Source organism: Corvus cornix, chromosome 4 (genome assembly GCF_000738735.6).
Source record: "Corvus cornix cornix isolate S_Up_H32 chromosome 4, ASM73873v5, whole genome shotgun sequence".
NCBI lineage: Eukaryota > Metazoa > Chordata > Aves > Passeriformes > Corvidae > Corvus > Corvus cornix.
In genome coordinates, this window is record NC_046334.1 from 32,439,664 (window position 1) to 32,462,542 (window position 22,879).

The following is a 22,879-nucleotide window of genomic DNA, read 5'->3' on the forward strand; positions in this document are numbered from 1 at the left end:
AAATACAAAGGGTTTGGACAGTCACAGCTTCTATACTGTGCAGGGTGGGACTTCAGAAATGTTGCCTTTTTTTTCCTATCTTCTACTAACATGTGTGTCCCAGAACTTTTGGGTTACCAAGTTCTTCAGAAGTGAATCATAAAAGAGTAAGTTGGAAACTGCTATCACACAGTAGGAAGAAATGCTGGAATTTCAATTTAAACACCCTCCAGAAGGCTTATTTATCTTAACAGCTAAGTCACTGTCTGAAAGAAAGAAATGTACCTTGCTAAGCTTAAAATCAACACCGTAGATAAAGAAAAAGTAACCTATTTTAAAAAATGCTAAAGTTTTAGCTAAAACTAGTATGCATTTTATTATTTGTAGGGCAGAATGTATAGTTGTCAGTAAAATCTGTGATGCATAACTGCCCTTAAAAGCTTTTTTTTTCTCTAAATTAAAGTTAGGTCACTCAAGCTGTGATTAAAATAGTCTCCTGTTAAATAGAGCCAGGTCCAGTGCAGAACTTATTTTCCATTAAAAGAAAGCTGGTTTAGAAAGCACTAGCTCTCTTCACCTGGAGCCAGTATCATGCATTGCTTCAGGAAAGCAAGCAATGCAAGGCTGCTCAGCCCTGGCAGGAGTAAGGAATGGGAAGCAGGCTATGCTGCCTGTGAAGTGGCAGTAAAGAACCACTTCCCACTACAAGTGCCCTGTAGTCAGAAACTGTAGCTGTAGCTACAATCTGCTGAGCATGGCCAATGATTCATAACATAATAAGTTACAGTCCCCAAGTGAAGATAACCTAGAGTTGCAAGAACAGGCCTTTGCCCACTGTTTCTAACTTGTCTTGTGTGCAACCTTGTAGGGCATGCCCAGCCACTGCCCTGGAGGGATGCCTGCTGAGATAAGGAGATGGAGCGATCTCCCAGCAGGACCCCCCCTGGGAAGGCAGCTACTCTTCAGTTACGGCGAGAAAAAGACACACCCAGAATCTTCTGGGAGACCCTGTGCAGATCCTTTGTAACCCATTGGCCTTTACCCTCTGAGACCCATCCCCTGTATCCCTATAAAAACTAGCCCTCTGCCCCTGTGGGGGAGAGCCCTCATCCCTGGCCTCCCCTTCGCTGGAGTATGGACCAACAATAAAGCTACCTTTCCTGCAGAACCAGCCACATGAGCCTCTCATCTCTCTCTGGTCTGGCCTGGAGGCTGCTCTGCAGAGCTGAGCTGAAATCACGAGCTGATAATCACTAAAGAGCTGACAGCCTCTGCACGGGCCCTCCTAGCCAGCAGCTGAGGGAAGACACCGGGCCTCAGGAAGGCGATTCCTTTTGGGACCATCTCTCCGGTCCGGTCACAGCTTCCTCGGTCAGAGCTACTGACCCCTCACCAGCTGCCATACAAGCTCACCAGCCATGAACACCTCCAACATGTTCTTTGTCTTCAGCCTCTGACACACATTTCACTGGAATCTGCTGAGGTTAATAAGTCACTGGAGAGTGGATGTTAATGTATCATGTTCAGCTGGATAAAGTGAGATAAAAAAGACGGTAAAGGAATTATGTATCATATTTGCATAGAATTACAGGCTATCCTGAGTTGGAAGGGACCTGCATCAAAGTCCAACTCCTGGCCCTGTACAGGGCAGCCCCAAGAGTCACATCCTGCGCCTGAGAGCATTGTCCAAACCCTTCTTGATCTCTCCCAGGCTGGTGCTGTGACCACTGCCCTGGGGAGTCTGTGCCAGCGCTCAACACCCTTTGGGTGAAAAACGTTCTCCTAATACCCAACCTAAACCTCCCCTGACACACCTTCATGCCATCCCTTTGGGTTATGTCACTGGTCACTAGAAAGAAGATATTTTAATTGTATAAAAAGGAGTAAAATATGTAGATAAACATAAAGAAAAATTCTTTTCATAGTGAACAGCCCTAAAAGTGGAGAGGTCTAGGGATCAGCGAAGTATTTTCTGGCAAAGGGTTGAGCCAGGAGGCCTGTGCAAGCAAGTTGTAAAGGGGCGGCACTGTGGTTTCCCTGCATGCCAGGGCCCGTGTATCCTCTGAGCTGGAGTCTCACCCTCACTTATCTTTAGGAATCTGGCAGAGCAAAGCAAATAAAGCAGCTTCTGCAACATGGTTATGCAAGTCCACTTGTGCCTCACTGAAACCATGTGCAGTCTCTTTTGTTGTCACCTTCTGCCTAAAGACCATGATGCCTATCCCTGCACAGGCTGCAGACAGGATCCACTGTCTCATCCAGTGTTCTCAGTTGGAGGCACTTACTCAGGCCGAAGGACATGGTTTCCAGATAGCCTCAGCTCCATTTTCTGGAAAAAAAAAAAAAAAAGGAAAAAATCATGGCCTTGATATGCATATAGCTAAAGATATGCAGAAAGTTTTGAGGGGAAAGGAAACATAAAGGGATATGAGAAATAAACCACTAAGGAAAGGGTTGGGAACTTCAGAAGAATCATAGAATCATTAAGGTTGGAAAAGACCTCTAAAATCACCAAGTACAAAAGAAGGGAAGAAAGGAAAAAATAAATATCAAGGAATAGAGTGGACTAGAAATACTTCATTCTGATACAAGTTATTCTAGGAAGTGCAAATCACTAGGTGATTTACCTCCTGAGAGGAATAGAGAGCTTTGGCTGGAACACAGGAGAAAAAGGAGAGTTTATGGCCTTTGGAAGAAAGGGCTGGGAGCTCAGGAGGATTACAAGGATATTTTGAGTTTTTGCAGGGAGAAAATTAGAAGGGCCAAAGCCCAGCTAGAACTTAATCTGGTTACTGCCATTAAAAAATAAAAAATGTTTCTATATATACATTAACAGGAGCAGGGCCCCATCATGTGTAATGGTGACTTGGGAAGACAAATGCCATCATTCCAAATGTCCACGCCTTCCTCCTTCTTCCCCCACTTTATATGCTGAGCATGATGTCACATGGTTTGGGATAGCACTTTGGTCAGTTTGGGTCACCTGTCCAGGCTGTGTCTTCTCCCAGCCTCCCAGGCACACCCAATTTCCTCACCAGTGTGGCCATATGAAATGCAGAAAAGGTGTTTGCTCTGTAAACCACGCTCAGCAATAACAAAAACATCCCTACATTATCAGTCCTGCGTTCAGCACAAATCTAAAACCCAGTCTCAAACCAGCAACTGTGAAGAAAGCTAACTCTGCCCCAGCCAAAATCAGCACAGAAGTTCAACAAGGCCAGGTGCCAAGTCCTGCCCTTGGTAACAACAACCCCAGGCAGCACTACGGGAAAAGCTGCCTGGAGGAAAAGGACCTGGGGGTGCTGGTTGACAGTGGCTGGACATGAGCCAGCGCATGCTCAGGTGGCCAAGAGGGCAAATGGCATCCTGGCCTGGATCAGAAATAGTGCAGTCAGCATGACTAGGGAAGAGAAGAATTTTTTCTGGAATTAATTATAGTCATACAGGTAAACATGAAAAAGTGCTATACTTAGTAATTACTAGTCAGATTACATGCAGCATTTTATCTCTTTTTCACTTGTTTCTGAAGGAAAAATCTTGATTTCAGGTTGCTGGGTGTAATATAAAAATAGATGAGGCTTGAAGTCCCCAGGAAAGGCAGTGCTGACCTATTGAAGAATGATTAGAGCATCAGGGGCATGGGTCATTGATAGAATTATGGGATCAATAAAAGAACTGTACAAGCAAAAGGCCTGCAAGCAAAAGCTAGTGTGAGAAACTGCCTGCATGAGAAAGCACCTGTGTGAGAAACAAGCCTGGGAACAAGAAGGGAGTTTTTAGGATGTGTGGCTGTGCAGATAAGATGTACTGACCAGGAGAAGGGAGGGTGAACTCTGAATTCTTTAATCATAACGTAACTAGTAGAAGCTTGCCAATGTAGTCTAATTATGTAGAAGCAGAAATGTGCTTTGATAGGTTTATGCCACTTAACAAGCTGAGATACTATTTAAGTGCCTCTGGATTGCTAATAAACGGAGCTTGCTTTTATCAACCATATTGGCTGTTCTGCAATTTCTCCCCCCGCCGCAGTCACCGGACTTTTCCAACATTTGGCGCCCGAACTTAGACTGGCACTTCGTTTCTTTTGACTCGGCGGGAAGCCAGCTGAAGCGCCAGAGCAGCGCCGGCAGGCGTAAGGATCAGCAGCTGCGGGCTGGCGCCTGATTCCAGCCTGGACCGACCGAAAAGCGGGGTCCGCCGTTTGGCTGACAAGGGCTAAACCTGAAAGGCTGCACGACCCTGACAGCAGGGACAGCGCGGTAAGACGCGGAATTGCGGTTAGACACAGAGATTGCGGTTGGACACAGAGATTGCGGTTGGACACAGATTGCGGTGAGACGCAGAGATTGCGGTTGGACACAGATTGCGGTGAGACACAGAGATTGCGGTTGGACACAGATTGCGGTGAGACGCAGAGATTGCGGTTGGACGCAGATGTTGCGGTGAGACACAGATACAGCGGTAAGACGCGGAATTGCGGTTAGACGCAGATTGCGGTGAGACGCAGATATTGCGGTGGGACGCAGATATTGTGGTGAGACGCAGACTTGCGGTAGGACGCAGATACGGAAACAGAGGTGGCCCTTGATTTATTTTTACGCTTTTTTGAAAAGCGGGGACTTAAGGAAGTAAACCTTTATAAGGAACTAGCTGATCCAAGATCGTTTAAAAAGAAAGCTAAAGAAGCAAAAGCTCTCAAAGTAACCTGGAGAGCAGTAACTAGCACTCTCACAGAGATAAAAACAGAAAAGACAGTGGCCGCAGCCGCCATAGAGACTTTAGAGAGTGGCAACGCTGGCTGTAGCGGCTCCGGGAAAGGAACAGACGGGGTCTTACGGAGCGGCGGGCAGAGACCGGAGCGGAGCTGCTAAGCTCGGCAGAGCAGGATGTTACCCCTCCGACATCTGAGGGAGAAATGGTCGCGAACGCGGAAGCAGAGCCACCAGACCCAGGGGGTGGGGCGCAGGCGGGCCAAGGAGACACAGGCAGTCCGGGTGCCCTGCTGAAAGCGGCAGAGCAACGGAGCGGTCCTAAAGCCCAGCCAAAAGCGGCAGAGGGCAACGCCCCCCGCCGAACAGCGGAACATCCGGCAGCAGAGCGGCTTCTGCGGTTTCATCGCCTGCAAAGCCAAAGCCAGCCAGGGCTGCCGGAGCTCAGCCCCAAAAGAGGGAGAAACACCAAGAAATGATGCAAGAAGTAATCAGAAAGCTTACTGACTTATCTACACGAAGCATTTTGCAGTCTATCTTTACAGCAGATGTCCTGTGTTCAAATTACTACATCAGCATCGTACAGTTGTTGTTAACCCCTTCACAGTTCCTGCTCTGGGAACGAACGTGGACTGCAATGCTGCAGAATGTCCTGCAACAACAGGGACAAGTCATCCCTGCATCACTAACCAGAGAGGTGCCCAGCAAGTGGTGCTGTGCTGCAGGACCCCGAAGCAAGAAGGCGCAGTCAGCATCAGCTCCTGAGGAAAGTGACGCCACTACTTCAACAGCTGGAACTCTGAGACCTGTCCCGAGGAGCCTTGAGAGAGGCTGCAGACGTGACTGAGTGAAGGAGCTGAGGACTTGCCAGATCCACCACTCTCCATAGCAGGAGAAATAGCGAGACTCTGGGGCGAATGTAACAGCTGCCCTGGGTGGTTGCTAGTGACTTGTGGTGGGTGTCGGAGAACTTTCTCCAAAGACAAAACTAAAAAGGAGAGTTGCATAAATTTTTGGGTATAACACCAAACACAGAAGTAAAGTGAAAAATTGTTTTTTGACTGTCTTGAAACAAGAGCATTAGCAGACATTTTCAATCAGCTGTCTGCCCATTTAGATCAAGTGAAAACAGTCAGTTTGGCTAGCATTTATGTTTTTACCTGGTACTTTAGCAGCCAGGGCTTATGCTATTTTGCATAAACTTGCTTGCTGGGAGAGGGGTAAGTTAAACATAACTTTGCAAATGCTTGATGAGTTAAGTGTAAATGTTACTAGTGTTAGACATACAATATTATAAAATTAAGTAGCAATTGATTTTCTACTATTAGCTCACAGCCACAGCTGTGAAGAGTTCTAAGGTATGTGCTATATAAATCTTTCTAACCACTCTGTCCTAATTCATAAGCAGATAAGTAAGTTACATCAATTAACCACCCAATTACAGAAAGAAGATGGTCTCGGCTTAAAAAGATGGTTAAAGTTACTAGGTTTAAAATCATGGCTAGTTTTATTTGTGTAGCATTTGATTACTGTAGGACTAGTAATATTGTTAATAATAGTGTGCTTACCTTGCCTATGCCAATGCTTGCAGAAGATGATATACAAAGTCACTACATCTGTGACCAATCAAGTATTGCTTGTACAAAAAGAAAAAGGGGGAATTACTGAAGAATAGTTAGAGGATCAGGGGCATGAGTCATTGATAGAATTATGGGAACTGTACAAGCAAAAGGCCTGCAAGCAAAGGCTAGTGTGAGAAACTGCCTTCATGAGAAAGCACCTGTGTGAGAAACAAGCCTGGGAACAAGAAGGGAGTTTTTAGGATGTGCGGCTGTGCAGATAAGATGTACTGACCAGGAGAAGGGAGGGTGAACTCTGAATTCTTTAATCATAACATAACTAGTAGAAGCTTGCCAATGTAGTCTACTTATGTAGAAGCAGAAACGCACTTTGATAGGTTTATGCCACTTAAGAGTTAACAAGCTGAGATACTATATAAGTGCCTCTGGATTGCTAATAAACGGAGCTTGCTTTTATCAACCATATTGGCTGTTCTGCAATTTCTCCCCCTGCCGCAGTCGCCGGACTTTTCCAACGCTGACCTCCACTCAATCCCTTGCACCAGCACTTAGTGCCAGGAGAGGGCAAATGTGTGGGCATGTGAGCAGTGATGGGGGCTGTGCTCACAGGTATTGATGGGTCAGACACTCACAGATCAAGCAGGGTGTTGCACGTGGTAAGAAACACGTTCTGTGGCAGCACTTCTGACTTACTGACTTTAGTTTTCCCATCAGCATGATTGGCACATTGTCCTTGGACACAGTGAAGTGACAGCCATTCCAACAGATTAATGAGTAGCTGGACGGTAAAACTAAGAACTCAGGAGCAGGGACTGCTGCAGCTGCACAGTCAGTGTATGTTTCTGAAGCAGCTTGCACAATCCCATGTTTTAATACATGAGCTGGGCTGTTGTGTGACCAGAGTTCATCAGCAAAGCTTTCATGTTCTCACTGTGTCCCTGCTGCTGTGAGTTTAAGAACCACTCTCCCCTTTCCTCTTTGCACCTACAGTGCCCCTGAGAGCAGTGGGTTTGGCGAGCAGCTCTCAGGGAGGTGGAAGAAGGGAAATAGCTTCCAGCCAGGGCTGTTGCATTTGTCCCATGACATTGAGGGCAACCACAGGTGGGCTGCAAAAAAGGGTAGGAAAGACCATGACAGAGGAATCAAGAAGACAGAAGCACTGAAAGAGTGAGGTTTCATCAGATGAGTGGTTTACTCTGATCCTAGCACTTTTTCTGATTAAGGGGTGGGACTCGTGAGCTGGGAGGCTCGGCTAAAAGATCAGAGCAGTCCACTTGCAGGAGCGCTTCACACAACCAGCTTCCAGTGTGCTGGAGAGGACTTGCAGTACCAGCAACCCAGCTGCTTTGGGGCTGACTGAGCTCTTGGTGCAAGAAACCAGCAGTGGCAAGAGTCGAAACAGGCACACCAGTCAACATGAGCACAGCAGGCAAAGTAAGCAACAGCTTGTATTAGGAAAGTTTCTTTGCTGCAGCTGAGTAATGCATTTTTGAATGTGAATTCTTTGTGGGGACACCGTAAATCCTGGTGGTATAGCACAGATTAGAGTTTAGGATGAAGCTGGTACAGAAGAGCTGCTTTTATTTGCAGGTTGCTGTACTTTCCTAGGAAATAGTTATTAACTCTTCAAGGCAATAGTTTATTTGAAGCAAGACAAGATAACAGCACCAGAATAAGAATAACATCCCCTCTGGGACAGCAAACTATTTTTAATCTCTGATTTGATAGTTTAAAATATGATAGAATGTACTAAGGGTTTAGATCCATGTATTTATCTGCTCTACCAGTTTCCCTTCTGAGATCCTACAGAAATTTAAACTATTTTTAGTTTATTTATAATTCGTATCAGCTCATTTTTCCAGAAAAAAGACATAGTTAATATTGTGTTAAATTTTGGGATGAATTGTGCTGACGTTAGGACAGTCATTAAATTTGAATATGTGTATAACAAGTCCCAAACTTTAGTTAACAAAGACCAGAAGTCAATTCCGCGTGCAATGCGATACTGAGCTGGAATTGAAGTGAGTAGTTATATCTTTGCTAGAAATTAGATTACAAGAGAGATGGAGGTTAATACCAATACATGTTCTTTCTTGCACTACTGGCAAGATGCTAATGTACACCCAGGGACCTGCAAGAAGGGTTAAGAGACAAGAAACTAGAAATGGAAAACAACTGAAAACATGTATCTTGCCGGAATGTGCCTTAAGAAAGTACCGGGATCATTTGCTGTTACTGCCAGCTGTCTTCACTATTGCAAAACCAAACAGAACGACAGACAGGGAAAAAAATGCTCTCTTTAACTCTGAGTTACTGCAAGTGCAAAATTAATTGTAGCTCACTTGTAGGTAAATTCACCAAGTTCAGTCCTCTACTCAGCATTGAACAGAGCATGGTAAATGAAGTGTTGTGATGTAACTTAACTGCCTCGATTTCACTGTGTTTGTCTTGGAATAACACGGGTGTTACAGTGCAATTTATGTAACCAAGCAGCATAGTTCTTGTGTCCTGTACAAGGGCGTATTTCTACACCTGCCCTCCTCTGCCACAGTAACTTACATGGCTGGTAGAACACATGAGCAGGGTAAAAAACTGTTAAGCCTGTGCTTGTCTTAGCAGATGAAGTGGGTGATAGAGTGCTGTTGCTGCATGTGTGGGATCCTGTTCCAATCTGTAAAAGCTCACAGGGACTAAACAACACAAAGTCAACTAATGTTGAATTTCAGGAGAGATTTGTTTGTTCTTGGCAATCCACCTTTGGCCACCTTTGTTCTTAGAAACTCTACATGCGCTTTGCATGTGCAAGTCATGAAATCACCACTGTGCTATGTGGAATACAATATAAATACATAAACTGCCTTTTTTTTTTTAAAAGTAAGTGTCCTGGAAAATGGTGCCCTTTGAAATGTGACCTTTGACCACACTTGTGATTTTTTCACAAATCACACTTGCATCTAAACATTAAATGTAAATTTAGTGCAAATATCTCTTGAGGCAGTTTTTTTCAAAGCTGTCCCAGTTTGAGACAAATTTGGAGGAAAATGTCCGAAATGAACATATCCTCTAATAGAAGGCAGATTTCAGCAGCCCCTCCCTCACCAGGTTCGGGAAAAAAAAAATTCCTCAGAGGAAAGTGAAAAAAAACCCATTTATTTAACAAGCAGGGTGCACGCAGGCACAGAAAAGAGTGAATAATGTTAAATAATAAAACCTCTCGCTGTGGAGAAGAAACCTGGGTAGATTTCAGAGTCCTTTCTGTGGATGTGGCTCTGCCCTCTCCGGAGCTGGGGTTCGGCATGGCCCCCTCTGGGCCACGGTGTGGGGCCTCCCGGTGATGTTGTTCCAGACCGGAGCAGAACAGTCCCAAGAAAAGTTCTTGCCTCAGCTAGCAGGCTAGCTACAAAGCAAAGAGTTTTAACTCTCTGTCTCTCTCCTGAGAAAAGGAGCCCAGAGCTGGGAAAAAGCAGGAAGGTGCTTCCTCAGCTCTGTAGCAGCAGGAACACAGGGGAGTGTGTGTGTCCTTGAGCACAAACTGCTCCAAAAAATTTGCCTGGCTTCTCTCCCCACTCTCCTAAGAAACAGCTTAAAGACACAGGAAGGCACAGGACTCATGTCTGGCCCAGGGCAGACGATACAGAATGCAGTATCACACAGTCACCCCAGGACAAAAGCATTGTGCCCATCCTACTCCGTGTCTAGATGCTGAAAGTCCGCTATTTTATTTCATATGTTTAGCGTTTCCTAGTAATTATTTCCTTTGTTACCAGTTTTCAGTTTGTGGATAATCAGACATTATTTCTACTACTTCAAAAGCCTTTGATACTAAAAATTTGGTTTGTTTGTTGTTTTCCCCTGCGAATTTTGCAGCACACCGATGTTAAGTTGTCCCAGTCACACAGGATAAACGTGCATGTGCTAAATTTCTTGCATCATGGGCTTGATTCCTCTCCATTTCTTTCTCAAGATAATGCCACCTGAAAACTTGCAGTCAATAGACTTAACAGAGTGACTGAGGCCTTAATAATACGTCACCCAGGAAAATCATATTTCAGGGCCTGGGGCTGTTTAAAGAACTAGGATGAGATCTTTAAACACCTCCACAGAAGATCAGCAATTATGGGGACAGAGAGGTCCTACTGGTTTTGAATACACTAGGATTGAGCTTGCAGGGAGGAAACCTGTTTGAGAGCCTAGGATGAGGTGTGGACAATGCTCTTCTCTTTTCTGAGGGCATTTTTCTCTCAGTGGCAGATGGCCAGAGGAGCCCTAAAGCCTGTCAGTACCAGGACAAAGCCTGAAGAGTTAATGGACAAACTTCAGTCTAACAGAAGAAAAAAAAAGCTGTCTTGGATAGTTGGGTAGTAATCCCACCTGAGTTAAACATCCCTTCTGAGAAGGAGGGTACTGTAGCATGGATAATATACACTAAAGGGACTGTTTCAGATTACCTCTGTGGAGTGGTACGTCAGTTTGCAGAGGTGCCCTTTCAGCCATCACCTCGTGGCTGAACTCAGGCTCTACTAGAATGTTCATAAATCTGTACGAGGCTCTGAATTCCATTTTTAGCAATTTCAGTTCCCAACACAGGCAGTTCTAGGCAATACAGACTTTATCACAGCCTGAGAAGTGACATCATTTAGTGTGCCATCTTTAAGAAGATACAAATACAGACAAGTAATTCAACGCCGCAAAAGAAATCCACCAAGGAAGTTAGCAAAGGAGCAATGAGAATGGGTAAGGTATCCTGTTATCCTAGGAGACTATTACACATGCAGCTGAAAACTTGATGTGACAGAAATATGAGCAAAGTCAGACATGATCTTCAAGGGTGAAAAAAATAGGCTTACACTGACCTTTGGTGTTGACTTTTTGGTTGTTTTGTTTGGGATTTTTTCCCTGTACTTTTCCCTCTCTTCTCCACAAATATGAGCAGGAGCTTCACATGCAGAAACGGAAGAATCTGTCTGCGTGATGACTTGAAAATGCAAGTGCCATTCCCGTTTGCTTTGTTTGCAGGTTATTAAATGCAAGGCAGCAGTGCTGTGGGAAGCCAATAAACCGTTCAGTATTGAGGAAGTGGAAGTTGCCCCACCAAAAGAACATGAAGTTCGCATAAAGGTACTAAAAATAAAATTTAAAACAACTCCTATGACTTGCATTCTGTCCTGCTTTTAATCAGAATTAGTCCTATAAATTTATAAGACCCAGTCAGAAAACATTCTACTAGTAAGTAGTTACTAGTCAGTGAGCTCCTATGTAACATGTTCAAAGTCCTAAATTTGATAATGAAGTTTTTTTTTTTTTTTTTAAGAGAAGGTTTTCAGTGTTGGATTTTATATTAACTGACATCTGTTTTTCTAACACGCTGAAAAAATTACAGTACAAGGCAAAAATCAGAATTTCCTATAGAGTGGAGCAAGAAAATTTTTTCACTTGATTGAACTTGTGCTAGGAAATAGCTCAATAGGGCGGGGAGCTTTGTCTTTTACCTGGATATTGGCCTCAGTGGAATTCAGCAGCTGCCTTCATTTACGAGTAGTTTCAAGTGTTACACACATGAGGAAAACCCTCTCATGGGGTTGACAAATCCATTTGTCAGAATAAAAGTTGTAAATACACACCTGAATGTTTCAAAAGAAATACTGCTGTTCTAGCTGCAAGAAAAGACAAAATATCATCTAAAATACTACGTGTAGCCTAATTCTTTTAATGAAACATATGCAAATATTTAAAATATATAAACAATACAATAATAGAATTATGTAATTATTTAGAATAAAAAATCATTGTATAATACATAATTTATATACAATATCTATGATATATTGGCATATAATCTAAATATAATAAATATAAAATATACACAGTATTTCTATGTTTATAAATACTATGTGAAGGTTAATTTGTATTTACATAATTTTACATTTACATAATATTACACACTTTTCTTTTTATCTATTTATCTATAAATAGTAGGAATAATTTATTCTGTTCCCCCTATACAATTGTATTGCTAGAACGTTCAACAGAAAATCCATCCGACTCCCTATAGAGCTCAGTACTGCATAGCAAACATTCACAAAGGAGCTCTGCCCTGTAGATTAAAGACTAATACATACCACAAAAGTCTTAAATCACACAACCAAATCTGTTTTACCTGTAGATTTATTGTGTGCATATTGAGTTTTAGAGGGGAGCAAGTGGCTTCTCCAAATGTAAAATACAATTTCGCTTCTGCATATGACGTGACATAGTTAAACGCAGAAATATTCTTGTCTTTCCTGTAAATCAGATTATGGCCACTGGGATCTGTCGCTCTGATGACCATGTGATAACTGGTGTACTGGTTATGCCTTTTCCAATAATTCTTGGGCATGAAGCAGCTGGTGTTGTGGAGAGTGTTGGGCAAGGAGTGACTTTGATCAAACCAGGTATGAAACAGCACTGGAAACAAACCCTGTGCTGAGTTTCCAGACTCCTCCTGAAGTCAAAGATTATTACATTCATGAGTATTTTTATTGCACAGGAAAATATTCCAATTTCAATTTCATAAAGGGTACCTCAAAGGATATAAACCTGCTGTTTACACCTTTCTGTGTTCCCAATATTGATTTACTTTCAGATTTTCTACTCAATTTCTTTTGGTTTTGGCAAAAACATCTGCAGCTTGCTTTCCACATACGTAGTGCTTTTTCGGTCATGTGACTAAGAATGAAGAGTCTTTGCTGTTGTTATGAAATCAGGCATTAGCTGCAGGTTCTTTGAACACCATTTATACAGCTCACCTTTCTCAAGAATAAGGCAAAGCGCTACACAATAAAGCACCTTCTTTTAATTGTCCTAACACCTAAATAATCCACTGACTTCAGTAGATCAGAACTTAGGTCTTTTAAAAGCATCAGGGCAAAACAGGGGTGCCCACCCTGCTGCAGGCTTTGCAGGTGGGCAGCACCAGTGCAGGTGAGGCAGCACTGCTTCCTGAGGACTGAGTTGCTCTGAGGATGCTCATCTGGACCAGCTGCTCCTCTCCCTACATTCTCTTTGAACTACAGTGCGTAGATAGTCAGTGAAAGATGACAATTTTCAGCCAACTGCTGCAAGATGAGCTGTGATTCCTGTATATTTTATAGGACTGAAAAAATTCTAACAAGGGCTAAATTTTAAGAGAAAATATGCAGTGAAAAAAATCTACACAGAATCTCTTAATTTTCAGGCAGTTTGCTATGATACCTGAGTAGTTCACTTTTAACATCTCTGTACTTCCAGTGTCTTTGTCCATACTGACAAGTATAAAGTTTGTCCAAAGCAGATTGGTATGTATAAGAAAAATTCTTATTACAGATTTCTGCTTTAACTCCAAATAAAATGCATATTGCAAATTTTAGTGATAGCTCTAGCTGGTTTTTCTCTTATGTCTCGGTTCATAAATCTCTCTGTTGTCTAGTTCTAGCTGCCCCGTGTTTCCAGGTGAGCTGAAATAGCAGGCCTGAAGACATACATGCACAGAATCACATTTCTCAGATGTTGCTTAATTTACACCTCCATGTTCTGAAAAAAGGCTTCAACTTGTGCAATATTTCTTTAGCAAAGTGATTACTAAGCCCATGTCACAGTTCTAAGTTAACTCAGGGTTGAGGTAGTGGGGGCATTTAATGTTCTGTAAGAATTTTTCATTTTTTAGTGGAAATCAAAAATTTCCCTTGACTTTCAATGTGTCAAGGATTAGCTACATTTTAAAATTGGCAAATCATAAACTAATCTGTATTAGGAAATACCTGTTTAGAGATTATTAGATATTTACCATATATCATTGCGGTGGAAATTGCACAGGGGTAAAAAATTGCACTGGGAAGCTATGTGCTACTTTGTTAATCACATAATTGTGCTAGAGAATTAGAGATGTTGGTTTAGCTTGTGTGTGCCACTGCTTCTCAGACAAGTATTTTACCTGTTTTTACTCAGAGCAACAGTAAGAGGACTGCTATACAGCAAAGATGCTCAAAATAATGCAAATTAATGCTTAATTCCCCATTCTTTGTATGCACAGTTTACAGCCCTGTTATCCTGGCACTCCAATCTGCTGTTTTAGTGGATGTCAATTTTTATCTCAATTTCCTTACTAAAAGAAGGTGTATGACTACCTTCTTTTTACACAGGAGATGCAATAAACTGCTGAGCAAGTACTTCAGAAGTGTCAGTAGATAACATGATTTTATGACATAGGTCTGACTCAGTTCTGTGGAAAGACATCGGGAATTTTGCATATCAAAACTACTTGTCATAAATTTGCCCTAATTATGTCCTCTATATAAAATACAGAGACGGTTCATTACAGAAGAAGGAAATAAAACCATCACTGCACTCCTAGTGCACATTTACCTGGGGATTAAATACACTCACTTCATGTTCTTACCTGCATGCTTCTTGTTTGCCTTTTTTTAATCCTGTCATTACTGTTTTATTCCTAGGAGACAAGGTTATTCCACTCTTTGTTCCACAGTGTGGGGAGTGCAAGAGTTGTTTAAACACCAAGGGTAACCTGTGCAGTAAAACTGAGTGAGTTTTCCTGGATTACTTACAACCCTAATTAGATTTTACTTTACACAAAACTGATTACACACAACAAATCTCACTTGCCGTTATTTCTGGTCATCTTTCAAACAGCCTTGGTACAAGTGCTGGATTAATGCCTGATGGTACCACTAGATTCACCTGTAAAGGAAAAGCAATTCACCATTTTATTGGTACAAGTACCTTCACTGAATACACAGTAGTGCATGAATCTGCTGTGGCCAAAATCGATTCTGCTGCTCCTCTGGACAAAGTTTGCCTAATTGGCTGTGGATTTTCAACAGGTTATGGGGCTGCTCTGCAGACTGCCAAGGTAAATATGGTGGTGGGTGTTTCTGATATTTTATGGGGTCTGTTCAAGATTGTGTGGCCTGCAAGTGGATCATCAGCATGGCAGCCAGGAAGTATTGACTCTGTTTAGTTCAGTGTGGAAAGAAGATACTACTTCTTTACCTACTTCAGATTCTGTCTCTAGGGTACTCAGAAGTCTTCAATTCAAAATCCAGTAAAATTACCTATTACCATCTATAAAGTTTTCCCTCATAGCTTTATCACCCCTAGAAAAATGTTACAACAGAGCTCATTGTAACTGAAGTCTAGGAATACATAGAAGCCTATATATGCAACACTCAATTTGTAGCAATTCATGAATGTGACTTTTAGAGCTGGCCCTGTCTACAGTGGAGTGACATTACAGATCTTAACACAACTGGAATATAAAGCATCATTAAAAAAAAGGTGTGTCTAAGCCAAAGATGAGACATATAATGAAAACAGAATTCTGGTCTCAGAAATGTATTTTAGGGACAATATCTCTTAGTCATGTGTAGATTATAACAGTATAGTTGGCTACTGCACTAGCAGTTATGCATGTGCAAATTCCTTCTCAGCGGGTAATCTCTAAATTGCAAGAAGTGGCTTAAGTGAAATCATGTTGATAATGAGGAAATGCATGGTATTTTCCCTAGCCTGTAACAATGTGCCATGTTTACGTGGTTGTTATTATTATAGGTGGAATCAGGCTCCACCTGTGCCGTCTTCGGCCTCGGAGGAGTTGGCCTCTCTGTTGTCATGGGCTGCAAGGTGGCTGGAGCTTCCCGCATCATTGCTGTGGACATCAACAAGGACAAGTTTGCCAAGGCCAAGGAGCTGGGAGCCACCGACTGCATCAACCCTAAAGATTTCAATAAGCCCATCCACGAGGTGTTGATGGAAATGACAGGGGAGGGTGTGGACTATTCCTTTGAGGTCATCGGCCGTGAGGATACCATGGTATGCAACCAAAAGATGGGCTGACACAAGGCATTAGCTCATTAGCACTCTCTTCACCAAGCCACCAAACACCGAGGAGGAGGAGCTGGGAGCCACTGGCAAAGTACTGAGCTAACTTCAAACCTGTTAAGTCCAGCTATTGGCCACTGAGATGCAGGGATAGACGCATGCTCAGAAATTTAGGAAAGGGAACGCCATTGTAGTGCCCTGGCCTAACCAGGGTGGCTACATTTCACATAGCTCATTATCTGCTCTCCAACTGTGGCTTATCACTAATGGCTTAGACAAAATGGGGGAGGAGAGCAAAGCCAGGACATACCTAACCAATGGGAGCAGATACAATGGTGGGAGCAGATACAATGGTGGGAGCAGATACAATGGACATTTTTTGATGGGGTTTCAAAAAATGAATTTTGTGGTTACAAAAAGTGAATTGCAAGCAGAGTCCTGAGAGGAGGAAATGGAGTTCAAACTTCTGCGCCCTAAAGACAAATCTTGCCTGATTCTGGGTGTCCCTCTGTTTCTAATGCAGACTGCAGCCTTGGCCTGTTGCCAGCGTAACTATGGAGTCAGTGTGATTGTAGGTGTGCCCCCTGCAAAACAAAAGGTCACTTTTGATCCCATGCTCCTCTTCACTGGTCGCAGCTGGAAAGGCTCCGTCTTTGGAGGTAAGGACTTGGAAAGATGTGATTTAACTGGCTTGGGAAATTTGTAAATTGTCTTGAATGAAATAGGATATATCAAATTCATTGCTTACACTGTCTTATTGGAAGTAATATTGATGGCTATTTTGCTGACGAAGTTCAAAGGGAATTAATTATGGGAACTGTTAGTTAACGGCAAGAGAAGGAAGGAAAAAAACAGAAAGGGAGATGGGGGAAGAAAGGGAAGAGAAGAAGAGATAAAGAGAAAGGAAGACATAAAAAGACAGAAAATAGAGAAAAATAGGGAGGAAAGAAGAGGGGAAAATGAGAAAAAAAGGAAGAGAGGAAAAAGAAGAGAAAAAGAAAAGGAGGGGGAGGGGAAGGGAAGGAGGAGGAAAGATAAAAATAAAGAGGAGGAAAAAAGGTAAGGAGAAAGATAAGAGGGGATAAAGGATAGAAGATAAAGGAAGAAAAAAGAAAAAATCATGAAGAGGGAGAGAGGACAGAGGGAGGGGAGAAAAAGAGCAAGTGCAAAAAGGAGAATGTAATGAATAGAAAGAGGGAGAGACAGCAGGAGAGATGGAGAGTCAGGACTGTAAAGGACATCAGGGGTTATACCCAGCTGATTTCCACATAGGTCACACCCCAGCTTAGCCCCTGGCCAGCTGACGACAGTCCATTCCCATTCCTTCTCTTTCTGGAGCTGCCCCAGCAGTCCCACACTCAACAAGTCCTAGCTCACTCAACACAAAGCTGATGGCCACAGAAAACTTGTTTCCAACAACAGGTTTTCTCACTCGTAACCAGGTCCTCCCATGTATTCAAAAGACACCTGAATAAAATAGCAGAAACAAATCAGGTTTCTCTGGAAGGGTATGCTACTATTTATGACGCCTTTATCTAGTGGTGCTTGTAGGAAGAGAGCCATATCCACCACCCACTCTCCAATTTTGAGCAGACAATCAAGTTTCCACTTACCAACATGGATGTCAGCACTCTGGCTTTTCTATGAAACGTGATTAAGTTGAAACCATGTTTAATGTGGGGGAAAGTATGGATTCTGTAAAGACTGAGATTTGTACTGCTCTTCTGCTGCGTTTGTGATACGTGGAACAGCTGTGCTTTGTCCCATGTGTTTCCTGCTGGCACCCTGTGTTACAAAGGTAAAGCCAGGCTGCAACATTTCATCCCGTTACTCTGCTATAGAAAGTTTATCTAAAAACTTAAGCTGCCCTGGGTTTTATGCATTTTCAGAAGCATTTAATATCACTATGCATTGTCTGTGGGGTTTTTTTCAGGCTGGAAGAGTAAAGATGCAGTTCCTAAACTGGTTGCTGACTACATGAAGAAAAAGTTTGTTCTGGATCCATTAATAACTCACACACTTCCTTGGACAAAGATCAATGAAGGATTTGATCTTCTAAGGACAGGAGAGAGGTAAACATTGTTTCATTGTAAAGGTTCTGTACAAATAACCTAAAGGAGATGTATGGTAAGACAAAGTCTGCCTTCTGGTAGAGAATGGGTAAGGCAGGCCACCATGCCCCTTAATCCCTCCCAGTGTGTTCCCATGGGTTGCAGCTGGAGTAATAAAGACAGCAGACCTTCAGCTTTTGAAATGCAGTGGGCGCTTGCAGAGGAACTTTCAGACTCTAGTTGGAGCAAAGACACTGGCTGGCAAAGAGAGAAAAGACTACACAATTGAGGAAGTCTCTTCCCAATACCCATTGGAAAAAAAGCACACAACCAAGGCAGCATGGGGGTGCCAAGCTGTAGAGTGCCAGGGGTTAGCTACATCATAATCCAAGAAACATTTCAGGATGAGGAGCAGGAACACAGAAATAGCCTGTTCCTCTTGTGAGTTAGGGAACAGAGTCCCAGTCCAATTGGTCCTTAAGTCACTGGGTACTTTCTTGAACTTCAGAGCTTTTAAAAAGGGAAAGTGCTTGGTATACATATACATTGCAAACTCAGAATTTAGGTCTTGTGCTTTCCTCAAATATTGTGAAAGTTCAGGTCAGACTCTGCTTTCACAGGGTATTGAAACTGGGAATATTTTTTGATAGAGAAATTTGATGAGATTCCCCATGGTGATGCCTTTTCCTGGTCTTAAAATCAAGAGTCATACACAGTTAGAAGGGGAAAAGGGATTTTACCTTGGTATTTATTTTAAGGATCCTTAGGTGTACTACATCCAGGTCGAATACACTGAAATGCACACTGCAATGCACACCCCCAAAAGAATTGGTATAACATTATAGGTCTTACTAATTAGCATATCTATCAAACATTCCCCAATGAGAGGCTTGAATGAGCCCCCCCTTCCCCTGGATGGTTCTATCTTAGTTTACAAAATGTGTTCTGGAGAGGACCTTGGGGTCTGGGGCACACTAACCCCTACCTACGAAGCTTCTAAAATGTTGTCTCCTAGCTGAACAAACAAGTCCAAGAATGTAGGCAAAAAGCACTAAGAATACAGAAGCTGTAAAAAGGTATAACAGGGGTATAAAAGAAAAGGCAAAAAATCTTCATGGCATCAATGGGAATTGAAAATTGTCCTTGGCAGAAGTAGGAAATGCATTTGTATATCTCAGTATGTGTGGGGACCCTTTTTGAAAGTTCTAGATGTTTATAACTTACAGAGGCTGGAGAATTTTTCTTTTAATGTTTTCTTTTAATTGTCATTCGCTAGCAGTTATTTTAGGTGTTACTTGCTCTGAATATAAAAAGCAAGTAACAGAAGAATTTCAGGCCCTGAGGTTTGTTTTCAGGTTCTAACGACGCAGCACACACTTCATTTTTGACTGTCCTTATTTTACATAGACTATAAATGTTAGTTTTAGTTCTTAGTATAACAAATGGGAAAGTGGTGAGGACAGAGATGCCATCAGCTTTGCTAGGTTGTCAGCCTGAAGATGGAGGCATGTTGCAGCTGATCATTTTTATGGAGTACAATACTTCAGTGTTGCAGTGTTGCAGAATAAGCTATACCAGTTACCCTGTAATTGGAAAGATGAGTCTAAGCCCCTCTCTGAGGAACTTCTCAGGCTGTAGCTGGTAATTAATTACCAGGAGGCCTGGGCTTTATTAGTGAAAGCTTTGCAGTCTTCTGTGAATTTTGTTCTCTACATCTGCAGCAAAGTTTGCACATCTTCTCTGTCATTTGCTGCAAGCTGGGGCAGGGGGCAGGCAGGGAGGGAGTACCCTGTTTGGCAGCAATAGCCCAGATTATCAGAGAAAACAGAAGTGTTCTGCTGATGTTAGCCATGGGGATTTTCTAGTCACTAACTTGTCATTTTATATTGCAGTATCCGCACTGTCCTGATGTTTTAGGATTCCCAGATGTTAAGCAGCAGATGGCTCACCATCAGTATGAACTTCACCATCCTCCAATACAACTTATACAAAATGCAAACCAAGACCTTCCTGAAAGATCTACCACTACCCTTGAATAAAAGGATCAAGCTCAAACCCCACATTTCAAGCACAGCATTTATAAATGAAGCAATCTTTTTCCTTCTGTCTCCTCATTCTTGTTTTAAATCCTTCATATTGTGCTGCAATTTTTAAATAGCCAGTTATGAATCACAGGTGCTACAAAAAGTTTGGAATTTTTAAAATTACTTATAATATGCAATCTTTCAATAAAATAAAAATGAAGGAAACTGTTTCTCTGGGCTTCCATAAAAGTGCAAGCTTAAGAAATTTGTACATGCAGTTCAGCACAGTAAAACTCTAAGTTATAACTGTGTATCTGTCCTGAATGACTGTATCATTCCAGTGCCTAATAGGCAAGGAATGATACAGCAGAAATTAAAATTTATGGTAACCATGTGTTTGAATTAATAATTTCAGTAAATTATATTTAAGCAAATCACAGATTCAGGTACTGGAAAATGTCTCACCACTCGGTATTTTACCAGACTACACTCCCAAACATTTTATGTAAAACTGATGTGTCATTGTTCTGTGTTGTGGTTTATATTTGGTGTTTTGGGGTTTTTTTACCTTTATGCATCTTTTTTCGGATTGTTTTAGTTGTTGATCAGTATGGTTTTAGGCCTTTGGCCAATTTATACAAGTGTCTCTGATGTTTGGGAAGCAATGTGAAGAAATATGAACATGCATCAAGTATTGGGTTTTGTTTCCATTATACAAAGGGGAAGCTTCTTAATTTCTTAAGTATGAATAATTGGGAAGAAACAGTTTAGTGGTAACAGTTTGCAACACCTCAAACATAAAGCACCTTACTGTTTTCTGAATTTGCAATGTGGAAACAGGAACAGAGGCTACTTCTATCTTGGGAAATATGGTCAACATTGACATATCTTCAGTATGGACTAATAAGAGCTCACAGGCACTCGCATGGCAGCTGGGTAGAAGAGCCTGTGAAACAAGGGGACTGTGTGCTGCTGCTGACTTACCTTTGTGTTAGCAGAAAGAGTCTGAGTGGCCCAGCTAGTTTAATGATTTGAGGACAAGAGATCACAGTTCAGTGATTTCACAGAATCACAGAATCACCATGTTGGAAGAGACCTCTAAGATCATTGAGTCCAATCCACGCCCTAACACCTCAATTAAACCATGGCACTGAGTGCCACATCCAATCTTCTTTGAAGCACATCCAGGGATGGTGATTCCACCACCTCACCAGGCAGACAATTCCAGTACTTCGCCACTCTTTCCGTGAAAAACTTTTTCCTAATATCCAACCTATATTTCCCTTGGCGCAGCCTGAGACTGTGCCCTCTCGTTCTATCAGTTGCTGCCTGGAGAAAGAGACCAACTCCCACCTGAGTACTACCACCCTTCAGGAAGTTGTAGAGAGTGATAAGGTCACCTCTGAGTCTCCTTTTCTCCAGGCTAAACAACCCCAGATCCCTCAGTCGTTCCTCACAGGGCTTGTGTTCCAAGCCCCTCACCAGCCTTGTTGCTCTCCTCTGGATGTGTTCAAGCACCTCAACGTCCTTCCTGAACTGAGGGGCCCAGAACTGGACACAGCACTAGAGGTGCGGCCTCACCAGTGCCGAGTACAAGGGAAGAATGCTGGCCACACTATTCCTGATACAGGCCAGGATGCCGTTGGCCTTCTTGGCCACCTGGGCACACTGCTGGTTCATGTTCAGTCGGCTGTCGACCAGCACCCCCAGGTCCCTTTCTGCCTGGGCACTGTCCAGCCACACTGCCCCCAGCCTATAACATTGCAGGGGGTTATTGTGGCCAAAATGCAGGACTCTGAACTTGGACTTGTTAAACTTCATCTTGTTGGACTCTGCCCATCCATCCAACTGTTCCAGGTCTCTCTGCAGAGCCCTCCTACCTTCCAACAGATTGACACACGCTCCCAGCTTAGTTCATCTGCAAATTTAGTAATGAAAGACTCAATACCCTCATCAATATCATCAATAAAAATATTGAACAGAACTGGCCCCAGCACAGATCCCTGAGGGACACCACTGGTGACTGCCCAGCAACTGGATGCAGCACCGTTCACCACCACTCTCTGGGCCCGGCCATCCAGCCAGTTCTTAACCCAGCAAAGAGTGCACCTGTCCAAGCTGTGGGCTGCCAGCTTTTCCAAGAGTATGCTATGGGAGACAGTGTCAAAGGCCTTGCTGAAGTCCAAGTAGACAGCATCCACAGCCCTTCCTGCATCCACCAGGTGGGTCACCTGGTCATAGGAGGAGATCAGATTGGTCAAACACGACCTACCCCTCCTAAACCCATGCTGGCTGGGTCTGATCCCCCGGCCATCCTGTAAGTGCTGAATGATGGTACTCAATATAAACTGCTCTATTACCTTGCCAGGTATCGAGGTCAGACTGACTGGCCTATAATTACTAAGATCCTCCTTCCTACCCTTCTTGTGAATGGGCATCACATTGGCCAGCTTCCAGTCACCTGAAACCTCACCAGTGAGCCAGGACTGTTGGTAAATGATGGAGAGTGGCTTCGCAAGCTCATCTGCCAGCTCCCTCATCACCCTGGGATGGACCCCATCTGGTCCCATAGATTTTTAAACATCCAAGCAGTTCAGCAGTTCTCTGACTGCCTCCTCCTGGATAACAGGGGGACCATTCTGCTCCCTAACACCATCTGCCAACCCAGGAGTTGTCCTAAGGAC

At 43.0% G+C, this 22,879-nt stretch overlaps 1 protein-coding gene and 1 long non-coding RNA gene across 3 annotated transcripts; one reads left to right on the forward strand and one right to left on the reverse strand.

Moving 5' to 3' along the window:
* Nucleotides 1–1,876: 1,876 nt before the first annotated feature.
* LOC109146299 lies at nt 1,877–11,305 on the reverse strand. 2 transcript variants are annotated; one of them, XR_002048230.1, is made up of 2 exons: nt 11,122–11,305; nt 1,877–2,308 (listed from the first exon to the last, which is right to left on the reverse strand). It is a non-coding gene; the product is annotated as an uncharacterized LOC109146299 (long non-coding RNA). The 2 variants fall into 2 exon arrangements; XR_005601739.1 differs by lacking the exon at nt 11,122–11,305 and adding an exon at nt 4,816–4,886.
* On the forward strand, nt 7,532–20,425 carry LOC104697080 (alcohol dehydrogenase 1). Its single transcript, XM_010411657.3, has 9 exons — nt 7,532–7,702; nt 11,285–11,386; nt 12,561–12,699; nt 14,737–14,824; nt 14,933–15,152; nt 15,851–16,111; nt 16,644–16,779; nt 18,054–18,192; nt 20,064–20,425. Exons 1-9 carry the CDS (start codon nt 7,685–7,687, stop codon nt 20,086–20,088), a joined length of 1,128 nt encoding a protein of 375 aa, XP_010409959.1. The 5' UTR covers nt 7,532–7,684; the 3' UTR covers nt 20,089–20,425.
* The last annotated feature ends 2,454 nt before the right edge of the window (nt 20,426–22,879 follow it).